Genomic DNA, 22,566 nt, shown 5'->3' on the forward strand with positions numbered 1-22,566 from the left:
TCATCTCAGTCTGCATGGTATTGATAATTATATGCATAGGATCCAATGCTTTAGATAATGCATGGATGCCTCTGACTGAGCCCTTATTCAGTCTCTCCAAATTGGCTATGTCTACTCTAAGGGGCTGCATTAGGGTGGCTGCAATACCACCTCCCAATATGCCTCCAACTATTATTCCAGACATAAATGCTCCTGCTGCTAGGAACAGTAAAGGTTTCCTTCCCATCCATTGCGGGGAGGAGTATTGTAAGTTACGCCTAGTAATATTTTTGTAAAGGCTGTAAGAGGAAAGGAAATCTGTATTGGCCTGACACGTGGTGTTAGTATCATAGTTACAGGTAATTTCGGGTTGGGTACCGCCATGGGGGCTCTGGTTATCTTTGGGTTTCCCTTTGGTGGAATTAACCATCCCCTAGCGTAATGAGCACTCTTGAAATACATAAATTCTGTGTCATTTCCTTTCTTATGGTTAAGAGCTCCTCTATCGACTATATATGCTCTGTGGGTTAAGTTACAAGTCAGGACATTCATTGGTGTATAGTATAGTACATCCCATGGTTGAGTGAATAAATTGGTCATATCCTGTTTGGGTTTCAGTGCTGTCCAGTCAGACATATGCCATATTTGATGTTGCGCATTCCGCCACCTCCACCCTGCTCCATTGCTTGAAGCTGTGGTCTATTTACATAATCATTGTTTTGTCTGAGACCTGCCCTGCCTGCAGGGTGTTGATGTAATCCCCACTGGTTAGATGGAAGCTTGCTACATTCATGCTCTTTTTTTCCTCTCCATCCCCTATCCTACACATTTCCTTTTCCAGCCTGGCAATTCCACTCTGGAAGGTATAAAGGCAGTTATTTTCTGACCAATAATGGCAGAATTACATTGCGTTCCCTCTCAACCAAAAGTTCCTGGTTCCTCTCCCTCGTTGCTGAGTAAGCAGCAACCTAGGTTGGTTCTGACCCAGTTCTCTCTAACCCAGAGAGCATGTGCCAGGGAAGAAACACCCTCAGGCCAGCCTGGCAATTTGTCCAACCAAACTTTGCCATTTTAAGAGGTATTACATGTGATAGATGGTGTCCAAAGTCTGTCTTATTGAGAGGTAGTATATAATAGAAATAATATGGTAGTTCTGTATGTTGTATTTCATGGACTCCTTTCATGGTAAGTTCCATGATTTATACCCTGTGGCCAGCAATTTAAAAACTGTACAGGTTTTCTCTTGCCTTTATGGTACCCTGGTACAACATAACAAGTGTGGGTAGCTCCCTGTGGTGAACAATAAAACTTAGCTTTCTTAGGGGCATTGGATTGCCATGGTTGTGGCCCAGTATCTGTTAAAAGTAATGACATCCGATAAGGATGTACACCTAGAGTCATGATTTTCATCCACTGTTCCCATAAGGGCCAGTTCTCCAGAGAAGTACTCACAGAAGGCGATACCTCATCATTATAATACCCTAAGTCTCCAAAAAATGGTAGGTTGGGAAATTCCGCTACACATAGCCATAGAGTACTACCACTTGAATTCCTTAAGAACTCATCCTCACTCTGTATGTTGTCCTTTAAAGTCTTTGGGCATAAATTTCCCCATGGAATTGGTAGGGCTGTAACTCATCTTTTAACCAGTATTGGATTTACTTATTCCCCTTTATTACATGCAGTCCAACTCATTGGATTGCATGGATCTGCAGATTCAGAGGCAATGACTGATTCACTAAATTCATAGTCCTTCCCTTGCTTTGCTTCTGCAGACCCATTGTAATGTATCCTGTTGTCATAATCCCAAGCATTTTTGACAACCATGGAGAAGAATGCTCTTCAAAGCGTCATGTTCATAGACATACCACCATCAAAAGGATGTAAAGTAAAAACTGCTTGAAACATATCCCCTGTTAGTAGCTTAAATGCCATCTGATGTATGTAGCTAGGTGGCCTCCAGCGTGTGGAGTATGTTACCATAGTATCTATCTTATTGGTCCAAACTTCTGAGAAATGAAATTTCAGTGGCTTTTTCTCAAACCTGTTAGTATTACCTAAGCCATTAGTTACTAGCATATATATCTTATTAAGATGGTAAGGGGCTACCCTAGCTCTGTACTGATCACATCCTGGATTCTAGACATATGTGAGACTGAATATTTCTGCCAAATTGATTGTATGATAGGAACAACATTAGTATATAGGGTCTCATCAGTCCAATAGAGAGGGAGACTCCTCTCAGGGTCCACTTCCTTTGGTGTCCATGCCTTCAGTGGCTCTGTAGTTGGCAGTTCTGGTATAGTGGGTTTGGGTTTTGCAGGAGTGCTGGTTGTACCAGAGACAGTACTGTCGTCAATGATAGTGGTGCCATCTGCCTGAGTGCTGGTGTTGATGCCAATAATGTGGTCACTAACAATGCACAGAGTGTCATATTTGGGGTATGTGTAACACTGGGTGTAGTAAGCTCAGGCATTGTAGGGGTAGGGTGTGCGTGGGGGGGTTAAGGTATCTCACTGGCCCACTAGAGATGACTTTCGTTTTCCGAGGGCAATGAGGAGGAGAGTCAATAATCCCCACATCAGTCCCTTCAGGCACTGTCTTTGCTCCTCAGAAAAGTGTGCCTCAGTCCAGCAGATGGTGTAACTAGCTAGCAGGACTCCTAGTCTCTTGTTCCCTGTGATATTGCTCTGGTTACAACTACAAATTGGCACAGGTGCCTCTATGCGAGCTGCTTTACGCGGTAGCAGCTTCACAGGAAGTTCAGCACGGCTGGACTCTCCAGGCCAAACTGAAACCATCTCGCCTTTTGCCATGATTAAGCTCTGTGTGGTCTTAATAATATTTACCTATGGCCAGGCTCAGAGCCTGACCAAATGACAAAAATAATGACAAAACCTTTACTGTACTCTGTAAGATTGATCATAATGGAACAAGCAATAGCAGTAATGCAGTATTTTTCAGGAGGCCCCAAGAGTAAAAAATGTTTTCCCCTTTATCTACACCACTTTAGTGTTCCCCCTAAAATACAGAAAAATATTGGCAGTTCCCACAGTGGAGGGGCCACCTTACATGACATGATTAATGCAAAGTTATGGTACCTGCCTAGATACAATGGGCCTTTTAATCTACCATCCACCACTATGCTCCCACCTCCTTATACAAGAATAGTACACAAGAACCTAGGTTACACAGTGAGCATATACAGAAGATGGATTCTAGCTAGAGAGTTTAACTTGGAACAAAACCAAACAAAACTCCTCGATCAAACATTGGAACAGATTTTGTGAAAAATGGGTTGCTCAATTTGTTTAAGGGCCCTAGAAACATAACAAGCTTGAACTTTCTATAAATCATTGTCTTCTGATACATAGGGCCAAGAGAATGACATAAAAGGTAGAATATTAATCAATAGGACATTTGCCTAGCACACAGGTACAGGAAGAAGAAAAGACACAGAAATGGTGATGTGATCTCTAGGACAGAAAGTGCCCCTGGAATGTAAATGTTCCACAAAGCAGGAGATGTTTCCTACCTGTGCTGTTCTTACTTGGTGATTTTGTTTCAAAAATAATCAAAGCCTTGGTGGTTTTTGTTTTAATAATCAATACCTTGGTGATTTTTGTTTGAATGATCTAAGCCTTATGAGACTATAAAATAAAGTTCTGGGTGGGGGTAGATAGCATAATGGTTTTTCAAAGAGATTCTCATGCCTAAAGCTCCAAAGTCCCATGTTCCATCCCCTGCACCACAATAAACCAGAGCTGAGCAGTGCTCTGGTAAAAAAAAAATAAAGTTCTGCTTAAGTAAGACAGAGATGTCTGCTTGAGCTTCATTCAGCATCAACTCACTCGTCTCTCATTCTTCATTCTTCATTCTTCGCCGATGCCCCTCCTCCTTCAGGCTAACCCTAATAACCTGTTGGGGCTGGCTCCCAGCAATAAATACTCTGACAGATAGCTGCAATCTCATGCACAGTAGGGCCTCCTAGGTAAATAACAGACACACTAACTATAACTAACACTAGGATGTACCTTGTGCACATGCTCTTGTGCTATTTGGTCCAGTTTGGCCAACCTTAAGTCACCCTTGTCCTTAGTAATCCAAGCAGTGTTCCCTTGACCTTCTGTCACGATCTCAGCCTTTCCCAGTGATTGCATTTTCTTGTCCCTGTAGAGACAAGTGTCTGGTCTGATTAGTTGTTGGTCTGGGAGGTTCACATATTCTAAAATAGGTACTTGTCTGATTGCCTCTGGTATCTTGTGCTTTGCTCCATATGCACTTAACATGCTGCACTACCGCCCGACCCCTGTTCTACTAGATTTTGGTGGATGCTTTTGTTAAAGAAAAATTTAAAGGGTTGGATAGAGATGTCAGTCAAATTTGTGGGCTTGGTAATGTTCCTAACAGGCAGGATAACTCACTACATGTTTCCATAACCTCTTCTGTTTCCATTGCACAGGGTATTGTACCTTTTATTCACCACAGTATCTTCCATCTGGGGGCCATATTGTCCAGTGAAGAGGCTGTGCTGCTAGATTTAAACAGAGTCTCAAGCTATTGCTGTGATTGATCTTCCATTTTCTGGCCTGAAAGACATTTAGGGAAAGAGGAAGAGATGGCAGTTTCTTGGGTAAGTGACTTGCCCCACATCAGATTCTGTTTCTTTTTCCACTTGAATACTTTGTCCTTTAATTTATACATGTTTACTTTACTGTTTCTGTTTTGCACATCTTATTTCTGTATCTCTGTCTCTTTCTCTCTCTTTTGCCAGGGCACTGCTCATCCTTGGCTTTCATGCCTGGCTTATATCCCTGGCTTATGGTCAGCGAATAAAACCTAGTACCTGAGAACCTCAGGCAGAAACTTTGTTATCTTCCCCTCTCTTTATTATTTATTTCTTTGGTTTTTAAAATTATATTTATTTTCCTGTTTGTTGCCCTTGTTTTTATTCTTGCTGTTGTTATTGAATATGTCATTGTTGGATAGGACAGATAGAAATGCAGAGAGGGGGAGAGAAAGACAGAAACCTGCAGACCTGCTTCACTGCCTGCTTTACTCCCCTGCAAGTGGGCTTGAATTGGTATCCTTATGCTGATTCAAGCGCTTTGCGCCACCTGCACTTAAACACTGCACTACCGCCTGACTCCCGTGAATGATTTTTTAAAGTTTTTTTTAAATTTTATTTATTTATTTTTATTATTTATTCCTTTTGTTGCCCTTGTTGTTTTATTGTTGTAGTTATTATTGATGTCATTGTTGTTGGATAGGACAGAGAGAAATGGAGAGAGGAGGGGAAGACAGAGAGGGGGAGAGAAAGACAGACACCTGCATACCTGCTTCACCGCCTGTAAAGTGACTCCCCTGCAGGTGGGGAGACGGGGGCTCAAACCGGGATCCTTCTGCTGGTCCTTGTGCTTAGCGCCACCTGTGCTTATACCGCCTGACTCCCTCGTGAATGATTTTTAATTGCCCTGTGATTAAACATCTTACTGTGTTTATTTATGTTACTCTACTGAGTTGTGTGAGAACATATATTGCTGATTATTCTTTTGATGTAAATTATGTAAATATGTTTTCTTATTTTTATTACTGCATCTCATCTTGGTGATAGGTCTTGTCATTATACCAAATATTTTCAGTTTGTTGTAGTCTCAGTGGTTCACTTGTCCATTTATTTATTTATCTTTGATGTTGAGCTCAGGTCTCTGAAGACATTTCCCATTCAGATATTATGTACTGTACTGAGGATGACTTCTAGACTTTTTTGGAGACTAGTCTAACATCCAAGTGCTTATGTATTTTGAGATGACCCATGGTGTCATGTGATGGTGTTGTTTGGCTTTTATATGCATGCAGTGACTGACTCATTTTCCGCAACATCATTTTTAAAAAAAATTATTTATTCCCTTTTGTTCCCCTTGTTGTTTTATTGTTGTAGTTATCATTGCTGTCATTGTTGTTGGATAGGACAAAGAGAAATGGAGAGAGGAGGGGAAGATAGAGAGGGAGAGAGAAAGACAGACACCTGCAGACCTGCTTCACCGCTTGTGTAACGACTCCCCTGCAGTTGGGGCTCCAACCGGGAGCCTTATGCCAGTCTTTCTGCTTTGCGCCACCTGTGCTTAACCCGCTATGCTACAGCCCGATTCCCTCTGACATCATTTTTTACAGAGAATTCACCTATTTACTTTCAGCATCATTTTCTTGCTTTAAACATGTTCTTAGGGATTTTGATGGAGACTGCATAGCATGTATATGCCACTTTACAAATGGTCATTTAGTTTTGAAAATCATTAGTAATTCACTAGTAATCAACATTTTTGTTTGCCTTATGTTTTTGTTTCAAAGCAATTTACAGTTTTGAAGATTATTTCTTGAAAAAATTTTGTTGCAAATGTATGGGAGTCAGGCAGTAGCACTGTGGGTTAAGTGCATGTGGTGCAAAACAGTTTTCTTTTGCCCTCTTATTTTTTTCTGCCACCATGTTATTTCTTGAGCTCAGAGTCAGAGCATGAATCCAATACTCAAGGAAGCCATTTTTTGTTTCCATTTTATTTGATAGGATAGCAATAAATGGAGATTTGAAACAGAGGTCAAGAAAGAGCCACGTGCAGGCCTGTTCAATGCTTATGAAGTGTCCCTCACACAGGAGGGAAGCAAGCCTCAAACCTCCATTTCTGTCTGTTCTATCCAACAATGACAAGATCGATAACAACTGCAACAATAAAAACAAGGACAATAAAAGGGAAAATAAATAAATACAATAACATAATGCTTTTTTTAAACAATTATATTTTACTTCTTATTATAGAGGGAAATTGAGAGGGATGTAGATTACTGGATAACAGTTCTTTTCTCTGCCACCAGGGTTATTTCTTGAGCTCACTATCAGAACTTTTGCTCAAGAAATGTATTTTTTCTTTCCATATTATTTGACAGGAAATACAGAAATGGAGAGTGGAACAGGGGTAGAGAGAGACATTTCCAGGCTTGTATCACTACTCATGAAGTGTCCCCCTCTCAGGTGGGAAGCACTTCTCAATCCTAGGTCCTGTGTCATGGTGATATGTACACTTAAGTAGGTGCAACAGTGCCCTGCACCTGATAATTCTTATTTATTTGTTTAACATTCTCACGTTTCTTAGGTTTTTTTTTTTTTTTGGACAGTGACACTACAGAGAGCCTTAATGTGGTATGATCACTCTAAAAGTATAATTTCCATGCTTCCATAATAATGTTAATTTTATAAAGAGCCATGTGTGGCTAGAGATGTTTCATTTCTAATAAACTTATACTCATCATGTGTTTTTTTATCCCATCTTTCTTTTTTTTTTTTAATCATTGTGGCTTCATTATAAATTTGTTACACCTGTGGTCCTGAAGGTGGCGCAATGATAAAGCTTTGGAGTCTTAAGCATGAGGTCCCGAGTTCAATCCGTGGCAGCACATGTGCCAGAGTGATGTCTGGTTTTTTCTCTCTCCTTCTTTTTCATAAATAAGTAAAATATTTTTAAAAAAATGTATTACACCCAGTGGCCATTTTTTTCTTATTTATATTTTTGTGTTTTATATCAGTGAAGAGAATTTAATAAGGCTGTTGAAGCAGAGATATCTATATCTCTGTATCAGGTGAAATTACTATTCATGTATGATAAATGAAATTAATGTTTATTTTCTTTTAATGAGAAGAACTGCAGGTACTACGAAAACACACCAGACTTTGAGCTCTAAGTCCCCAGGGGCTATAGGTTCCATTCGAATTATCCTCTACTTTACTGTCCCTATCAAATTCTCTTTACCTATATAAACTTTACATTATAAATAAGGAAGACAATATCCACAACTGCTCAGCACTTGTGAAGAGTGCCTCACCTCTGTGTATGTGAGAACTAGGTTATTGGATCTTGGTCCTTTTATATAGGCAGTGTGAGCACCCTTTGAGTTGTACTCCCACACAGCCACTAAGGTTTTATCATCTACTAATTATAAATCTATAGAGGGGGAATAGTGAGAATAGGTTTATCTCTCTGTTCTCAGGGCCTCGTGAAGGAGAGTCCAATGTTCTAATGAATGTACCACCTTCTAGAGCATGATTAAGAGGTATTTGGTTTTCAAGTCACCAAAGACATGTTTGCAGATGAGACAGTCATTCACAGGCTTCCTAAAGTAGAGACTGAATGGCTAATCTGCTATTGTTCGCATTTTCTCACATGATCACATTGCACATATTTTAGGGCTCAGTGACCTATGAAGATGTAACTGTGATACTCACTCAAGAGGAGTGGGCACTATTAAATTCTTCAGAGAAGAAACTCTACAGAGATGTGATGTGTGAAAATTTGAGGAACTTTCTTTCAATAGGTAACTCTAATCGCCTTAATTTTTCAACTAGAAGAGAAATCATTTTTTGTTCACCAGTGTAGAAATGGCTATACTGTTCAGTGAGCAAGGTTTTATTGTGACTCATGAGGGATCAAGAATTCAATCTATTTGTATAATTTCTAATACTTTTTATATTTTGTACTTTTAGAAAAGATACAAGAACATTCCACCAAAGGGCAGCGTATCTTGCATGGTAATAAACAAAGGTGAGAGTTACATTTACAATAGTGTGATGTACCACCTAAAAAGCTACTGTGTTTTCAAAAGTGTTGTCTCTGTAATTTACTGAGATCAGGTGCCTGCATGGTTTCCCTGTATAAGGAAACTCATAGTTTCTTTTTTTTTTTTATTTTATTTTATTTTTTTTTGTTCATATCCCACCCCCTCCCCCGATAGCTTTCCCATTCTCTATCCCTCTGGGAGCATGGACCCAGGGTATAGTTTCTTAATGGTGTGCTCTCTACTGATGTAGCAATTGCATATGACCCCTTTTCATACAGTTCATTCAGAAAATGAAAGTTATAGTCACTGCCACAAATAGATCAATTTTAAAAATAAGCAAATCAAAAATACTTCATGACTAGGTTATAGAACAGTTGGACAAGTGACTCCAGTGTGATGTATGTGATGTACATGACTGAAGTTCCCATCTGAGTCACTGAGGACCATAATGGTGTTCTACATTATCTGTCTTTTCTCCACTTTATAGGAAAATCTTTCTGACATGTAAAAAGTAAATGGAAATTTTTAAAAGGGAGCAAAGTTGCTAAGTATTTATAAGATAGTACACTTGGAAGCAATAAGAATATCTTCAATGTATGACTATATATATATTTTTAATATTTCTAATTTACTTTCTCTTGATGTCCTTGTTTTTCATTGTTGTAGTTATTATTGTTATTGATGTAGTCATTGTTAGATAGGACAGAGAGAAATGGAGAGAGGAGGGAAAGACATAGGGGGAGAGAAAGATAGATACCTGCATATCTGCTTCACCACCTGTGAAGCAACCCCCCCTGCAGGTTGGGTGCCGGAGGCTCGAACCGGGATCCTTTCAAATATCTACATTTTTATGATACTTAGAGGTAGCCCTTCCAGAAAAGATCAATATTTTCAGTGAAAAATATTTCAACACAAAGCCACAAGTTGTTACTAACAAGTAGAAGTTCAATTAGTGCATGAAAAATACCTGTAATGATATTATATTTGGCATAATATCTTTATATGAAAGTATGTAGGTATTATTATGGGGTTTTATTTTTATTTATTTAGTTATGTATTGGATAGAGACACCCAGAAATCAATATGAATGGGGATGTAGAAAGGGGAGAGACAACGACTCCTGCATTCCTACTTCACCACTTGCAAAGCTTTCCGCCTGCAGGTGAGGATGGGTGCTTGAACCCTCTTCTTTGCTTGTTGTAGCATGTGCGCTCAGGCAGATACACCACAGTCCAGCCGTTTTTACCATTTTTTTAATCTTACTTTTAACTTGAGATCTTTTTATTATTTTTCAATATCTGTGATTTTTTTCAGTATGTTTTTTAAAATACTTAATTATTATCCCTTTTGTTTTCCCTGTTTTTTATTGTTGTAGTTATTATTGTTGTTGTTATTGATGTTGTCATTGTTGGACAGGACAGAGACAAATGGAAAAAGAAGGGGGAGGACCGAGAGGGGGAGAGAAAGATAGACACCTACAGTCCTGCCTGTGAAGCGTCTCCCCTGCAGGTGGGGATCCAGGGGCTCAAACCAGGATCCTTACAGTTTGTGCCACCTGTGCTTAACCCACTTTGCTACCACCCGACTCCTTCAGTATATGTTTTATTCAAATCTATTTCTAATGTCTGATTTTCTAGCTTATTAAGTAAAATAATGTCTTGCATTTTGATAATAAATTACAGTGTTATTCATTAAAATGTCATTAATTTATTGTTAATTATTTTACAGTAATACAACAGTAAAAATCTCTGAGGGCAAAGATAGTGAGAATGCTGGAATATCTCAAGAATGTGAAGTATACAGCAAATTATTCACTTATCCTATTCATCTTCAAAAACACGTAAGAATTCACAGTGGAGAGAAACCCTATGAATATAAACAATGTAATGGAACATTCAAGAGACCCAGTCATCTTTGGAAACATGAAAAAACTGACAGTGGAGAGAAACCCTATGAGTGTAAACAATGTAGTAAAACATTCAGTCAAGCTTGTCATTTTCATATACATGAACGAACTCACAGTGGAGAGAAACCCTATGAATGTAAACAATGTAGTAAAACATTCAGTTCTTCCAGTAGTCTTTGGGCACATGAAAGAATTGACAGTGGAGATAAACCCTATGAATGTAAACTATGCAGTAAAACATTCACTTATGCCAGTTATCTTTGGGCACATGAAAGAACTCACAGTGCAGAGAAACCCTATGAATGCAAACAGTGTAGTAAAACATTCAGTTATTGCAGTAGTCTTCGGAGACATGAAAGAATTCACAGTGGAGAGAAATCCTATGAATGTAACCATTGTAGTAAAACATTCAGGCAATCCAGTAGTCTTCGGGAACATGAAAGAATTCACAGTGGAGAGAAACCCTATGAATGTAAACTGTGTAGTAAAACATTCAGGCATTCCAGTAGTTTTCGGGCACATGAAAGAATTCACAGTGGAGAGAAACCCTATAAATGTAAACAGTGTAGTAAAATATTCAGTGATTCCAGTAGTCGTCGGAGACATGAAAGAATTCACAGTGGAGAGAAACCCTATGAATGTAAACAATGTAGTAAAACATACAGTTCTTCCAGTAATCTTTGGGCACATGAAAGAATTCACAGTGGAGAGAAACCCTATGAATGTAAACAATGTAGTAAAACATTCGGGCATTCCAGTCATCTTCGGAGACATGAACGAATTCACAGGGGAGAGAAACCCTATGAATGTAAACAATGTAGTAAAACATTCAGTGATTCCGGTACTCTTCGGGCACATGAAAGAATTCATAGTGGAGAGAAACCCTATGAATGTAACCAATGTAGTAAAACATTCAGGCAATCCAGTAGTCTTCGGGCACATGAAAGAATTCACAGTGGAGAGAAACCCTATGGTTGCAAACTATGTAGTAAAACATTCAGTTATGCCAGTAGTCTTTGGACACATGAAAGAACTCACAGTGTAGAGAAACCCTATGAATGCAAACTGTGTAGTAAAACATTCCTTGATTGCAGTAGTCTTCAGAGACATGAAAGAATTCACAGTGGAGAGAAACCCTATGAGTGTAAACTGTGTAGTAAAACATTCAGTTGTTCCAGTTATCTTCGGGAACATGAAAGAATTCACAGTGGAGAGAAACCCCATGAATGTAAACTGTGTAGTAAAACATTCAGGCATTCCAGTAGTCTTCTGGCACATGAAAGAATTCACAGTGGAGAGAAGCCCTATGAATGTAAACAATGTAGTAAAACATTCAGTTCTTCCAGTAGTCTGCAGGAACATGAAAGAATTCACAGTGGAGAGAAACCCTATGAATGTAAACTGTAGTAAAGCATTTGGGCATTCCAGTCATCTTCAGAGACATGAAAAAATTCACAGGGGAGAGAAACCCTATGAATATACACAATGTAGTAAAACATCCCAGCAGTCTGCTGGTCTTCAGAGACCTGAAAGAATTCACAGTGAAGAGAAACCCTATGAATGCAAACAATAGTAAAACATTCAGTGATTCCAGTCGTCATCGGAGACATGAAAATTCATAGTGGAAAGAAACCCTATGAATGTAAACAATGTAGTAAAACATTCAGTGATTCCGGTACTCTTCGGGGACATGAAAGACTTCACAGTGGAGAGAAACCCTATGAATGCAATGTAGTAAAACATTTAGTTGTTGCAGTAGTCTTCAGTAACTATAACATAAAACGTATAATAAAAATGGAAAACAAAGGCAACAAAAGGTAAAAAAAAATAATAATAAATATACAAAAACCTTTATTTTGGTTCAACACTCATGAAGTTTTCCCTTTTGCAGTTAGGGAGCAGGGGCTTGAATTTACTTTTGCATGGTACCATGTGCACCTCACTAAACCCTATCACCAAGTACCCATTGAAAAAAATTTTTTTAATACAGGGTAAAGTTTTGCATCTAAACTAGACCCAAAAAATAAAGAATATTGGGAGTCAGGCTGTAGTGCAGGTGACACAAAGCCCCAGGACCTGTGGCTGAGAAAACTGGTATACACACACAATGGAATACTATGCAGCTGTTACAAACAATGAACCCACCTTCTCTGACCCATCTTGGACAGAACTAGAAGGAATTACGTTATTTGAGCTAAGTCAGAAAAATAAAGATGAGTATGGGACGATCCCACTCATCAACAGAAGATCAGGAAGGGAAAGTAAAAGCAGGATCTGACTAAATATAGAGTAGGACAGTGACATAAAAACTCTGGTGAGTTGGAGGGTAGACATTCGGCTTCCCGGGATGGCAGGGGAGTTTCAAGGGTGGGTGGGTGGAATGGGACACAGTCTTGGTGGTGGGAATGGTGTTTATGTACACTCCTATTAAACTATAGTCATATAAATCACTAATATGAGGGGGGAAATTGATTGTCTCAAAGTTTTTAAAACAGACTTTTGAATGCATAGTCTGAGTCTTTGATATGCGGACTTTCTCAAAAGCCTACACCAGGTAGAACAGAAGCAACTGGTAGCACAGCTATATACGAGATACTGGGTATTAAACAGCAAACCCTAACAAAGGGACTTTTCAATGTTAACCCAATTTCCAAATAATGTGACGATAACAATAACTATCCATTGTCTTCTTGAACCCTAAGAGACTAAGCCCCTGGCTCCCCACCTGCAGGGGATTTCTTCTAAGCAGTTAAGCAGGTTTGTCTTCCCCTTGTCTCCATTTCTCTTTGTCCCATCCAACATTGATGACATCAATAACAATAACTACAGCAATAAAAAGACCAACAAAAAGTGAATATTTTTTAATGTTTTATTTAAGAAAGGATTAATGAACAAAAACACAAGGTAGGAGGGGTACAACTCCACACAATTCCCACCACCCAATCTCCATAACCCACCCCCTCCCAAGATAGCTTTCCCATTCTCTAGCCCTCTGGGAGCATGGACCCAGGGTCATTGAGGGTTGCAGAAGGTAGAAGGTCTGGCTTCTGTAATTGCTTCCCCGCTGAACATGGGCGTTGACTGGTCAGTCCATACTCCCAGTCTGCCTCTCTCTTTCCCTAGTAAGGTGTGTCTCTGGGGAAGCAGAGCTCCAGGACACATTGGTGGGGTCTTCAATCCAGGGAAGCCTGGCCAGCATCCTGGTGACATCTGGAACCTGGTGATTGAAACGAGAGTTAACATACGAAGCCAAACAATTTGTTGAGCAATCATGGATCCCAAGCTTGGAATAGTGGAGAGGAAGTGTTAGGGAGGTACTCACTGCAAACTCTAGTGTACTTCTGCTTTCAGGTATATATTTTGCAGTAGTTTATAGATACGTGTGAACATAAGCTCTCTCACAGAAACTGGTGTATATCTAGGTTATGGGACTTTGTTAGAAAGTGAACTACCTGAGATGGAATATTTTTTAAAAATTAAAAGGAATGTTGCCAGGTCTGGAGTTGGGTCACTGAAATGTCTGCCTTGCTCCATGTGCAGCCATCTTCCGGTCAGCCCTGGCCCTGTCATGAGGTCAAGCCATTCAAGAGCCCCCGTTTCTTTGGTACTTGGGACAATCAGCAAAGAACTGAAGAGTGAAACACAGGAGTTTGAAGCAAAGAAGTTTTCATACAGTATTAGCAGTATTAGGGGGTTTCTGTAGAGTGACTCTCGAGTTACAAAGTATTTTATGGTTTTTACTCAATAGGGAAACTGCATCTCTGAGGTGGAAATGACATGCCTGGTTGACAAGCCTGTAACAGACACCCTGTATGTGCTCGGTGCCTGTAATTACAATTCTTACAGAAGCTCTAGGGGGCGGTGTGGAGCATAAACCACAGTGGTTATTTCTATGTTCCTTCAAAAAAAATTATCTTTTTCTTTATTGGATAGAGACAGCCAGAGATCAAGAGGGAAGGGGGAGGCAGAGGGAGACTTGCAGCCCTACTTCAACACTCCTGAAGCTTTCCCCCTGCATGTGGAACCCACTGCTTGAGCCCAGGTCTCTGTGCACTGTAATGTGCAAACACATTTCCCACCAACAGAGTTCTCCATTGGGAACTTCCCTATTCTTTACCTCCATGAGAGTATGGGCCAAAGATCTTTCTGGAGTGCAGAAGGTGGAAGATTTGTCTCCTGTAATTTCTTCTCTACTGGACGTGGGTGTTAGTAGATGGATCCACACCCCCAGCCTGTTTCTGTCTTTCCCTAGTGGGGCACCTTCCTCTGGGGAGGTGAGACTTTGGGACACATTGGTGAGGTCCTCTGCCCAGGGAAGTCAGGATGCTGTCATAGTAGCATCTGCATAGCAACTTGGTGACTGAAAGTTGCGAAGATAGAAAGCAGGACAAGTTGTTTAATAAACAATAAACATTCATGAGGCTTTCCCTCTGCAGGTGTGGAGCAGGGTCTTGAGCCCAAGTCCTTAGCTCTGTAACTTGCTTAACCGGGTGTGCCATCACCTGGCTCCACATTCTGTTTTTAATGAGATGCCTGGACTTTAAAAAGAGAAGTTAATTGATCCAAGCTTCTGTGTCTCAAAAAGAATTTTGGTCATTTGCTCAAAGGTCCATAATAGAGATGACCAGAGGGCTCTGGAGTCCAACTCCATCAGGACCCAGAGAGAACAGCAAGAAAGGAGCATTTGGATATAGTCAAAGGTGTAGTTGTGGCTTGGAGAGAAAGAGAAGGGCTGGGGAGACAGCATAATGGTTATGGAAAAAGACCTTCATGCCTGAGGCACCAGAGGTCCCAGGTTCAATCCCCAGCCCAACTATAAGGCTGAGCTGAGCAGTTCTCTGGAGATAAAAAAAAAAAGAAAGAAAGAAAAAGAGTGATTCGGGAGGTAGTATAGTGGATAGGCATTGACTCTCAAGTATGAGGTCCTGAGTTCAATCCCTGGCAGCACATGTACCAGAGTGATGTGTGTTTCTCTCCTGTCTTCATGAATAAATTTTAAAAAAAGAAATAAGAAAAAAATAGGATTTCTTGTGGAATGGAAAATAAGATGGGACCATGAGGTGAAAAATGGACTAATATAGACAGTTGTAGAAATAATAATTAACTCATCTGTAACCTTGTGAGAACTGTCAATTCCAGTGGAGGGAATAGGGACACAACTCAGGGAACAACGTGAAATACCCTACTATAATTTTATAAATCGATATTAAAATTGAAAAAATAAGTAATAAAATTGAAAAATATTTCAGGAGAAAAACGAATAGAGAGGGAAGTTATAGATACATATCTTGGGAGGGGAGGAGGGGTGATATAGAAATAAACATTGGTGGGAGTCGGGTGGTAGCACACCATGTTAAGTGCACATGACACAAAGTGTATCACTGGAATAAGGATCCTAGTTTGAGCCCCCAGTTCCACACCTGCAAGTGGGAGTCACAAGCATTGAAGCAGTTCTGTAGGTGTCTATCTTTCTCTCCCCATCTCTGTCTTCCACTCCTTGCCATTTCTGTCTGTCCTATCCAACAACAATGACATTCTTGTCACACATTTCTAAGTGTCTGCCACATTATTGAGAAGCACACTCAAAAGTTGAAATCATATTTAAAATCTAAAATGATAGGGCAGAAGGTAGATAACATAAAGGTTATGCAAAGACACTCTCATGCCTAAGGCTCCAAAGCCCCAGGTTCAATCCCCCCACCACTAGAAGCCAGAGATAAACAGTGCTCTTGTTGAAAACTAAAAAGATCAGTACTTCTAGCCATTATGGTGAATCCTTAAATACAGATTGGAATGTCATGTTATCCAGCAATTTCACTAGGAGTCATAGACCCAAAAGATAGAACATCACTGATTCAGAAGGATATGCATAACCCCATGGTTACAGTGGTCATATTTCATAATATCAAAAACCTAGAAACAAACAAAATGCCCTTTGACAGACGACTGGGAAAAAATGTAATGGGGCACATAATAGAGTATTATTCAGCAATAAAACATGATATTGTGTCCACTGGGATGAAGTGGATAGAACTGGAGATTTTATTTAGCGAAGCAAGTAAGGTAAACAACTTCAGAATGGTTTCACTCATATGTAGAATAGAGAGACTTGAGAATACAAATGTGAATAAAAGTCAACCTATATTTAAGAATGGGAGAGCTAAAACAACAAGGACAACAAAAGGGGAATAAGTAAATACAAAAAAAAATTTTTTTAATGGGAGAGCTGTAGTTATCTATGGGCGTGGCAATGGGGACACCATCCTTTGGTGATGAGAGTGGTGAAAAAGAAGTAAATAGAGGCCAGAAGGATGCTTATTTAACGCACATGTTGCAATGTGCAAGCACCTGGGTTTGGACCCCAGCCCCCACCTATTGGGGGACTGTGGTGAAGCAGGGTTGCAGGTGTCTCCCTCTCTATCCCATTCCTCTTGATTTCTGGCTGTCTCTAATAAATAATTAAATAAATACAATACAATTAAAATAACTAGATACATGTAAAGTATATCAAAAGTAATGTTCCATAATATAATCTTTTTTTTAATTTCTTTAATGGGGAATTAATGTTTTACATTCAACAATAAGTACAATAGTTCATGAATGTATAAACTTTCCCAGTTTTCCACACAAAGATACAGCCACCACTAGGTCCTCTTTCATTCCTTTTGGACTGGTATTCTTTTCACCAAACCCAGAGTCTTACTTTGGTGCAATGCACCAAAGATAATCTTTTGGTTTTGGTTGAACATAAAAACACTCTAGTCAGGAATCTGGCAGTAGCACAGTGGGTTAAGCACATGCAAAGAGCATGTGGTGCAAAGAGCAAGGACCAGCATAAGGATGATGTCTCTGGCTTACAGTTTTTTTCTTTAACAAGTGTGTTACTTCCATGCACCAGGCTCTGCATTTAACAAGGTGGCTATTAGTTGGGTGGGTGAGAGAAAGACAGATAACAAAATGGTTACAGAAAGAGACTCTCATACCTGAGGCTCCAAAGTGCCAGGTTCAATCCCTTGTACCACCAGAAGCCAAAGTTGAGCAGTGTTCTAGTAAAACAAAGAAATATGGAGTCGGGCTGTAGCGCAGCGGGTTAAGCGCAGGTGGAGCAAAGCACAAGGACCGGCATAAGAATCCCGGTTCAAACCCCGGCTCCCCACCTTCAGGGGAGTCGCTTCACAGGCGGTGAAGCAGGTCTGCAGGTGTCTATCTTTCTCTCCTTCTCTCTGTCTTCCCCTCCTCTCTCCATTTCTCTCTGTCCTATCCAACAATGACAACAACAATAATAACTACAACAATAAAAAACAACAAGGGCAACAAAAGGGAATAAATAAATATAATATATAAAAATAAAAATAAATAAATAATTTTTTTAAAAAACAAGAAAATATATAAATAAATACAATGAAGGGAAGAGTCCATGATTGTTATTTATGCAAAGAAACTCTAGTGACTTAATCTCCAAATCTCAGGTTTAATCATTTGCACCAGCATCATTAGAGCTGAGCAGTGCTCTTGTTAAATTGTTTCTGACCATACACATTACAAAGACAAACTGAGGCCAACTAACTGGAACCCACACAAACTGACATGACTCCAGTATATAAGTGAAGTATAAGGAATTTATTCTTACGTTTGAAAGAGTGAAAATATAGCCAGTCCACATACTTACAAGAGACAACACCAAAGGACAAAAGACAAAGACAAACCTCAGCTGAGTGATCCCAGGCTAGTACCAAATCTGGTCCAGTTGCTCTGAAACACCAGGCTTGAAATTCACCCTCCTTTAAAGGGAAAAGTGAAGGGGGATCTGCATGATTGAGGGGGTCTGCATGTCCTTGCTAATTTATCTTTGTGTCAAAGTTTCAAGGAGAACATTCCATTCTTATCTTCCAGGGAGGAAGCCAGCAGTGTTTGCAGAAGCCAAATGGACAAGTTCACATAGAGCTGAGAGACCAGGGTGCAGGGTGTGCAGATTCAAGGCAAACATTCATATCCACCAGGTGCGGAGCAGAAGCAATTAGTGTATTAGTGTGGTTTCATCTTATCTGGTTTCTAAGACATCTTCTCTACTTCAATGAACTTGTCCAAATTTGGGGGATTCCATTTTCTCACACTCTGGTAAGAAAAAGAAAAAGTGGGACTGTGTGGTGGTGCACCTAGCTGAGCACACATGTCACAGCACAGGGACCCAGGTTTGAGCTCCGGGGCCCCACCGGCAGGGAGAAAGCTTTGCAAGTGGAGAAGCAGGACTGCAGGTGCCTCTCTCCCTCCTGGCATCCCTTTCCTCTTGATTTCTGGCTGTATCTGTTCAATAAATAAATGAAGATAAATTAAGTCTCATGCCTGTAACTTGCTCTCAACCAGGTGTGCCATCACCCCACCCCCGACTATCAATTTCTCTTTCTTGACCAAAAATAAATACAAATCAAATCAATAAAACAGCAAACAGCTTAGTTTGTTCTCACTAAGTCACCATCGGGGCCAGAGCAGCTCACTAATTCATTATCTAGAGCTTCCGGCTCCTTAAAAACCACAAGAAGGCGACCCTGGACCACCAGGCTAGAGAGGCAGCACTGGGCTCCAGGGTAGAGACATCTGTGTTTCTGGGAGCGTCATCTTAGGCCAGCCACACGGTCTGCTGTTACTTGTAGTTCGCATGGCTCTTCTCCTGGCTGACTGCGAGGAGACGGACTACAACTCATGTCAGGTCAAGCGGCGCCAGTGGGGTGCTGCACACGCTGCTGGGTGGCAGGTTCGCGTTGTATCCAAACACCTCCTCAGTATAAAACAGGTAGGTGCACAGGTAAGGTCAGGACAAATTATGACCTCAGGTTAACAAAGCTGGTCCAGGCAGAGTTCTGGTGTGGATGGGTCCTGGGTCTGGTCCTGATCTGTTCTGGTTCTGTTCCAAGTAGCTGGTTCCTTTCTGAGTCTGGTCCAGGAAACTGCAGACACCTCCCTGACCTTTGGTGTGCTGATTGCCACGGGATATGCCAGATGGGGGTTTCTGAACTTAAAGACTAGCAGGCAATTCAAAAGTTGCCATCCATGTCCGAATGTCTATGGCTTTTATCCCTGAACTAGGCTGGGGTGGGGCTTAGGTCATTTCCAGCCAATGAGAATTGGGGTCTTCCTGACATGTAGGTCTTAAGTACAACTTATTGTTTCATGTACATATTATTATTTCAAGTACATATTGTATCATGTACACACTTTAGTATTATTCTAAGTTCATATACCTTATAGATTAATATTATTCTAGTCTAAGTTTGGACATAAGTCACAGCACTAGATCCACACTCCTTATACATTAATATTATTCTAGTCTATGTTTGGGCATAAGTTACGAAATATTTGTTCAGCAATCCGAGGTCTCAGACCTTGTGTTGAAGGGGTCGTGTTTTCATCATCTGGTATATGTAAGGGACACTTAACTGAATGCTTGAATATTCTTGTTTGTGACATTCCATCCCCTTGGTCCTGAGGGCCTAGAAGGCCAGAAAGGTCCAGTGGTCTAGAGGGTGCTTGAGAGAAAACTGGGCGATACCATATACCAGCTCACTGTGCCTGCACTTACCTGAGGTGCAACGTTTTACGTCCCCTCCAATAACTCTGAGCTATGTGTTGGTGAATACATTCCTCGATATGAGGTTTTAAGATCATTCGAGCTGCGTGTGGTTCTAAAGTTTAGGGCTGATTGGCCGTGTCTGGTGGGGGGTGTCATGAGTACCAGTCTTCTTCCAGGAATGTGAATGTGCCCTCTGGTTGCCTAATTAACATGTATAAAATAAATACTGTGTATATGATCCTTTATCTGTGTAACAGGCTCACAATGCTGCTGCCCAGGTTGGTATCTATAGTTAGAGGGTCCCTGTGTACACGTTTCTTAGGATTTAATGGGTCATGCCCTATCAGATGGTGTGCTAGAGTCACCAACTGGTGTTCATCTTCTGGCCCTGGCTTTGAGTAAGTTTTCCAAAACATAATACTGTATTTATATGTACAAAATGGGCAATGAGTTTCCTTAGGAAAAATGTTTCTACAAAGTCTAGATTGGACATTGTATATATGAAACAAAACAGTAAGCCTTCAAAATGCATTTTGTAACAATTATAGAAAAACCAAAATTGATTACTCCATGTTCCCGGATCACACTTCCACCCAGAGTCCCACGGATGTTCGTTCATGCCATGTCTTCCAGACTTGATAGACATAGTCACAGCAACAGTGGCACATTGGAATGCAAACTCTGACTGTCAGTGCTAGAATAACAATTACACAGGTGATCCAAAACATCTCTTTCACCCAATACCACCAATCACAATATGTACACACACAAAATCAAGTTGCACAGCTTGGGCCAGAATATCCCCAAATGAGCATCTCTTAATAGCTGTACTAGTGGATCTGTGTATAAAGGTGTTGGGTTGTAATACTCCCACAGTTTCATGTGCATCATGGATCTTTGCCTTGAGCACCTGTCCCTGTTTCTCTATTTTTCATTTATGTATACTTTTTAACTGTTTCTCTTTCCTTATGGCAATACCCCATATTTCATTAGCAGTTTTAATAAAATGTTGTAATTTTCCCAGTCTAATTCAAGGTCAAATAGTTTGGTCGTATCAAAATAATGCATCTCTTCATAGTGTAGAGTGGTGATCAGGGTGGTATTATGCACTGTGGCTTCAGAAGAATTGGTCAGTATATAACAACCCTTTGTCAAAGTATAAATAATGCTTACTTCTTCCAAGGAGGTTTTATTCAAATAAGTGCACACTAGTTGAGTGGGCACAGCTATACATATTAAAAAGGTGCAATCACCCAATTTTTAAGCATTTTTGGCACTAGTGCCTTTACTAAATTTGTGGTTGCCAATTTTACCTCGGGGAGGCCTTTATGTATAAATAAGTTTGGTGTAAATTGCAGGCACTCCTCCACAGGTATATACATTGATGTGTTAGTAGTATTCAGATCTGTGCACAGGAAATGGTCCACAGGTATAACCCATTCAATACTCCGGGGTTGAGGAACAACCTGGGTGTGATCGGCTACATAAGTATTATCCAAGAATATTTGCAGCAAACTTGGTTTACCTATTCCATCTTCACACCAAGATTCACCCTCGGGGTTTAGTCTAGTTTGAAATTCTCTAGTCCTTCTCCCAATTCCAGTGGTGAATAAAGTGTTTAGTTGTCTTTCTAGCTCCTGGAGTGTAGAAGTGTACATCTGACACATCACTACATTGTGATTCTCCACTATCAATGACAGTGTCCTATTGTATTCTTGTTGGTAAGTCTCCTCCACTGCCTTCATCTCAGTCTGCATGGTGTTGATAATTATATGCATAGAATCCAATGCTGTAGATAATGCATGGATGCCTCTGACTGAGTCCTTTCTCAGTCTCTCCAAATTAGCTATGTCTGCTCTAAGGGGCTGCATTAGGGTGGCTGCAATACCACCTCCCAATATGCCTCCAACTATCATTCCAGCCATAAATGCTCCTGCTGCTAGGAACAGTAAAGATTTCCTTCCTATCTGTTGTGGGGAGTATTGTTATTCCTAGGAATACTTTTGCCATACTTCCCAGGAGTAGTAAAGGCTGTAAGAGGAAAGGAAATCTGTATTGGCCTGACACGTGGTGTTAGTATCATAGTTACAGGTAATTTCAGGTTGGGTACCACCATGGAGGCTCTGGTTATCTTTGGGTTTCCCTTTGGTGGAATTAACCATCCCCTAGGGTAATGAGCAATCTTGAAATAGATCTATTCTGTGTCATTTCCTTTCTTTTGGTTAAGAGCTCCTCCATCCACTATACATGCTCTGTGGGTTAAGTTACAAGTCAAGAAATTCATTGGTGTATAGTATAGTACATCCCATGGTTGAGTGAATAAATTGGTCATATCCTGTTTGGGTTTCAGTGCTGTCCAGTCAGACATATGCCATATTTGATGTTGCGCATTCCACCACCTCCCCCTGCTCCATTGCTTGAAGCTGTGGTCTATTTACATAATCATTGTTTTGTCTGAGACCTGCCCTGCCTGCATGGTATTGATGTAATCCCCACTGGTTAGATG

General features: G+C 40.3%; 2 protein-coding genes across 2 annotated transcripts in view; both read left to right on the top strand.

Moving 5' to 3' along the window:
- The window catches only part of LOC132542391 (zinc finger protein 658B-like), a 169,198-nt gene that overhangs the window by 98,730 nt on the left and 47,902 nt on the right, over positions 1 to 22,566 (top strand). The window lies entirely within an intron of this gene.
- Positions 1,765 to 20,745, top strand: LOC132542602 (zinc finger protein 345-like). The gene is given in 9 exon segments (XM_060205110.1): positions 1,765 to 1,862; positions 2,303 to 2,420; positions 8,513 to 8,598; positions 10,306 to 11,892; positions 11,894 to 12,033; positions 12,099 to 12,197; positions 19,144 to 19,283; positions 20,383 to 20,458; positions 20,609 to 20,745. Coding segments are annotated over 9 exon segments (2,481 nt in total).

The sequence above is a fragment of the Erinaceus europaeus genome, chromosome 13, assembly GCF_950295315.1.
Source record: "Erinaceus europaeus chromosome 13, mEriEur2.1, whole genome shotgun sequence".
NCBI lineage: Eukaryota > Metazoa > Chordata > Mammalia > Eulipotyphla > Erinaceidae > Erinaceus > Erinaceus europaeus.